The sequence below is a fragment of the Taurulus bubalis genome (genome assembly GCF_910589615.1).
Source record: "Taurulus bubalis genome assembly, chromosome: 1".
In the NCBI taxonomy this organism is placed as follows: domain Eukaryota; kingdom Metazoa; phylum Chordata; class Actinopteri; order Perciformes; family Cottidae; genus Taurulus; species Taurulus bubalis.
The window spans coordinates 37,664,946-37,669,843 of NC_136589.1; the positions used below are offsets into that span (position 1 = coordinate 37,664,946).

General features: G+C 40.5%; 1 protein-coding gene across 1 annotated transcript; it reads right to left on the reverse strand.

Annotated features, from left to right (window-relative positions):
* Positions 1–998: 998 nt before the first annotated feature.
* On the reverse strand, positions 999–2,891 carry LOC306735723 (CCN family member 1-like). Its single transcript, XM_079217259.1, has 5 exons — positions 2,796–2,891; positions 2,485–2,698; positions 1,940–2,266; positions 1,639–1,841; positions 999–1,520 (listed from the first exon to the last, which is right to left on the reverse strand). The coding sequence occupies exons 1-5, from the start codon at positions 2,835–2,837 to the stop codon at positions 1,215–1,217; spliced, it is 1,092 nt and encodes a 363-aa protein (XP_079073385.1). The 5' UTR covers positions 2,838–2,891; the 3' UTR covers positions 999–1,214.
* Positions 2,892–4,898: the final 2,007 nt, after the last annotated feature.

Here is a 4,898-nt window from a genome sequence, read left to right on the forward strand (position 1 = left end):
GACACACCCTGCGCTCATGTGCTTGTTCGACTCAAATTAGTTGGATTTGTTATTGTATTTCATTATTTGTTTTACAAATTCTGGACTGCTGGACCAATGCTTTAAAACAAACAGATAGACTGTTGCATATAATAGAACATACAGTCACATACAGTGGCCTAACTCATGTATGGAATAAACTGAATATCTGCATTGACACAAAGTCACACTTCAGATTAGATTAAACAACATAGCATCAATTTAGAATTAAACAAACTTACTTTCAAGAAGAAAAACCGTCAGGGAAAGGAGTGACATTGCATACTCATTGTGTTGCATTCAATATTAAGAGCAACACATTTAACAAGTCAGACTTGTCCATTGTTCTGCATGTAACATTTCTCTGTGCAACGTTTAGATTATTCTCTGCCACCCTTTAACTTTGTCATAAAACAAAATTCTGCAGCTTGTGCTCAGCAGCTGTCCAGCAGCAGGGAAACCACTCTGAGGTTTACGTTACACTCGTTCCCTCAACTGTTCAGTGGCATGGAGGTTGTCTCAGAAGTGGGTCAGCCAGATGCAGTTGAAACAGTGTAGCTCATTTCCTATTGAAAACTGTTTCGCCAGACCTCCCGAGAGTTTCAATTTTTTCAAATTATGGTAAGCCCCCGAAAAAGAAGTTATCTGAAATCTGTTTTATGTGTTTATTTAAGAAAGATTTAAACTGCAGAGAATTGGTCAAACCTACAGTATATTTCCAGCCATATAAATTTGATATAGGCAAGTGAGTGTAGAGGATGTCGATCCAACATCATTATAGAATATCCCACCATCGGATACAACGATACACTGAGTGAAGTATTAATTCTTATAAATAAAATGCTGTAGAGTAAATCAACAGAAACATGGTGACGTACGTGTAATGATTTAGCAGCTGCCATTGTTTGTACGTCATTTCCATGTTGTCATGTCTCGTCAAGGGAGGTGTAAATATGATACGTATGTGTATGAAATAGAAGTGTAGAAAACATTTTTATTTATTTCGAAAAATAAGAATCTTTACAATGTAAAAAAAGACAGAAAAAAGAGCTTCAAAAAGAAGCAAACTACAAGGCTCCAATATTATGAAGCAAAATCATCAACTATACATTCAAGAGATTCATCCTGCAGATGTATGCAACCACAAAGTGCATTTTTTTTAAGCCAACACTTAAAGAGGTCTTCTGTCCAAAACTTTATATTTTCCGTCTGTGGACATCATTAGGAAGTCTGTAGCGGGCCGGCGTCCTTTTTTCGTTGCTGCCGGAGCAGTTAAGGTTACATTTGCACGACTGAATCACCATCACCATCCTTGTGAAGATCTCCCCGTGTTTGCACCGGAAGTGGACGGCTGACGTCTGGGTTCGGTGAGGCCTGCAGCATCGCCCGTCTGAGCAGGACCCGCAGTACCTCGGCTGGAACGCTTTCAGGCTACGGCAGCCTGCGTAGGACAGTTTAACTGGACGGCTGGCCTCTTCTATGTGGTTACATTTCTGACCTTTCTGTTGGATGGAAAAAACACCAAACGCATGTGGAAATATGTAATATGTTTAGGCGCTAACACCACCATAATATGCAATAACCAAAATACATTTGGGACATTTAAAAAATGTGGAATACCTTCAATTTGGTCACGGCCATTTTGCACGGGCGGACTTCACAGATCCGAGTCTCTTTCACCAGTTTGCACTGGGTGTTGCTGCTGGTCGCCCTGGTGGACACCCCGGTGCCACAGGATTTGGAGCAGGGTGACCAAGCTGTGGTTTGAGACACACACTTGGCTCCTCTGACCAACATGTGGCCCTTTGGGTGACTCCTGAAAGCTGCACGGAGATTAAGGAGGTAAGAGAAGTGCAATATCACATGCATGTGTCAGCAGTTAAATTAGCAATGTCCCCAGAAAGGATTGGACGCTGCTCACCCAGTAAATAATTCGATTCCCCTCTCCACGCAGGAGCCAACTCATTCCTGTTGGCAAGCTCGTGTCTTTTTCTGTGTTTCTTCCCCGCAGAGCTCTCCGTCTTTGCCTCCTCGGGGCAGACGAGTCGTTCACAGCAGCGACCCCACACCTTGACCCGCTCGGGCTCAGCACAGCCCAGCGTGGACAGCGTGAGCTGGCGTGGGCAGAGGGAGACGCATCCCACGGCACCGTCCATGCAAGTGCACTGGTGTTTGCAGTTTGGACGGAAGATTTCCCCGTTCTGGTAAATGTTGTTGCTGTACTCGCATGTTCTTCCATCTGATTTGGCTTTTTTTTTTTTTGAGAAACAGAGAAAGTAGCGAGGTTTCAAATGAGAAAAGTAAACAGACAAATCAGAATCAGCTTTATTGGCCATGTGTGTTTTACACATACATGGAATTTAACTCTGGTGTCACATAGCTCTTATTGTATACATATTATATACAATAAACAAGTTAAATATAAAAAAGACAAAGACAACAGAGACAGGGAAGACAATAACTCACCTCGACAGATGCCCTTAGCAGAGCTATAGCCGCCTCCAAAGTTGCACTCCAGTCCCTTCGTGTGATCACATGGCTGCGTCTTGCTGCAGTCGTCAAAGAGCTGCCGTGTGCAAACTTTGCAGCATCCGCAGCCGTCCAGCGTGAGACTGACTCCAGCTGCACACCTCGGGGTGTCCGGGGGACACCGGCAGTCCTGCGGGCACGAGGCTGACACCTGAGGTAAAAACAGATATTTCTAATTGAAACGTTTGCTTCCCCAAAAAAATGGTCTGGAGAAGCAGCTGATGGATGAACAGTGATTGTTTCCTCACCAGTGAAACACAGAGGATCACACAAAAAAAGACGCTCCACATCTTCGGAAGTTGAAGTTTATCTTTCCAAAGTAGAAATGGGAAAAACTAATCTCTACCATACAGCAGACCTGGCAGTGAGTTAACGAGTGCTTGTTCTCCTTCCCGTCTCCTTTTATACACTCTGAGCAGACCTGACGTAAGCGCGGGCTAAAGAGTTGTCCTGAAACTATGAGAGGAATGCTTCAACCACGAGTCCTCCCATAAGGAGAACGCCTCCACTCCTCTCCTCACTCGGTGAGACAAGAACCACCCAGACGAACTTCCATTATTTAGGGGTTTCTCTCCAAAGTGACCCTGTAATTATATGTTCTATATCTGTTCTGTAATCATGAAGTAGCTCTTCTTAGAATTGCCCAGGCGGAAAAATATATACTAAGTATATTTAATCTTATCATACTTGAGTATACTTTAGTATACTTGAAGCCCTACTAATTATAAGTATACTTAAAGTGTGCTATTTTGGAACAAATTATTTTGTACTAAATATATTAAGTATATTACTGTGTATGTGCTAATAGTATACCGGTATATATATATATATATATATATATATATATATATATATATATATATATATATATATATATATATATATATATATATATATATATATATATATATATATTTGCAGAAAGTACACTTCTTTGCCAGTATATTTGAAATATACTATTGGAAATGTAAATATATTTGAAATATACAAAAGTATATTTATTTTTGGCCTGGGTGAGTAATTAAACATTTAAAAAAGTGTGATACCTGAAAATGTCCACCTAATGCTCGTGGAAGCAGTCCAACAGAGATTCAACATCGGGGCACCACAAGTTCTGACATAAATATTGATGAAAAGCTACATATTTCTATGAGCAACTGAATTTATATCGCGGTCGAAGCGGTGTTTAGACTGCTGCACCGTGTCTGGGATCAGCCTTTGTATTCAATCCAACCGCGCTATAGTGTCAGTCACCTGTGAGGGCGTGGATGGATTAGACTTCATTCGACTTAAATATTTTTTAAAAGACAAGAGCCTCATGGAATGTTTGAACCGTGGGACTCTTTTGTTCGGCCTGAATGAGAAACACACCAAAAGAAAGAAGAAAGCAAGAAGACAACTTAAAAATGCCTGAAGCAACATTCCACTAGGGATGAACATTGACGGTTTCTTTGAAAGAGCTGCCAGAATAAAAAACATCCTCTTCTATCCACATCAAAGAACAATAAGAGTTATCAGGGAAAAATGCCCTTCCTTTCATTATAACCTGTGAGAACAAGAGACGGACTGGCACAGCCTCCCCTCTTATCTAACCGAGGTTACAAGGGACGGTTTGAATCAGCGCCAGTTCAGGCAGATGAAGAGCGAACAAGCGTGAGCTCGGTGCATTCACAGATGCCTGGATATTGCTGACTGGAGTGGAAACTTCTCCCTCCAAAGTTGCAATAAAATATAGAATTTGCAGAACCATGTTAGGTAAGAGGGACATTGGATATATGTAAAACATAAAAGGCAGCTGGGGAAGTTTGAAAGGATTACAGTTGCATGTTAAACTGGCATGTTTGACAAAGTTACTGTCATTCTGTAACACATGCACGTCTCAATTAAAAATGTGTATTCAATTGTATAAAGCATTGTACTTAAGGGCCACGTTCTTTTAGCGTTTGTACTTTGTGTTATGTGAAGATTAGCGTCAAATATGTGTAGTTTATTTTTAGGCTTTTCATCTGTAAACCTCCTCTTTGGTTTTCCTCTATTCCTCTTGCAGCTCCATCTTCAGCATCCACCTGTGACAAACCTACAACAAACTGCGTCTTTTTTGACTTGCAAAATTGTCTTTTAAATTTTCAAACATAATCAGATCAAATAGATATTTATTTTTCATCATACAGTACATATTCTTTGCTGAAATAAGGTGATAACGAAAAGGAAAAGGACTTTGCCTCTGTGTGTTTTTTGACAGCAAGAGATGAGTCTTGAGGTCAGGATACTGAACACAATTGTACACTGTATATTATTTTGTATGTACTGTATATATTCCTTTAAAAATATATAAAATGTCATTTAGTGCT

Excerpts from the sequence above, each read along its gene's own strand:
- LOC306735723 (XM_079217259.1), bottom strand. The coding sequence starts at position 2,837 with ATGTGGAGCGTCTTTTTTTGTGTGATCCTCTGTGTTTCACTG. Across the intron at positions 2,699-2,795 it reads TGATCCTCTGTGTTTCACTG|GTGTCAGCCTCGTGCCCGCA; the intron begins GTGAGGAAACAA and ends TTTTTACCTCAG. Across the intron at positions 1,842-1,939 it reads GGAATCGAATTATTTACTGG|CTTTCAGGAGTCACCCAAAG; the intron begins GTGAGCAGCGTC and ends ATCTCCGTGCAG.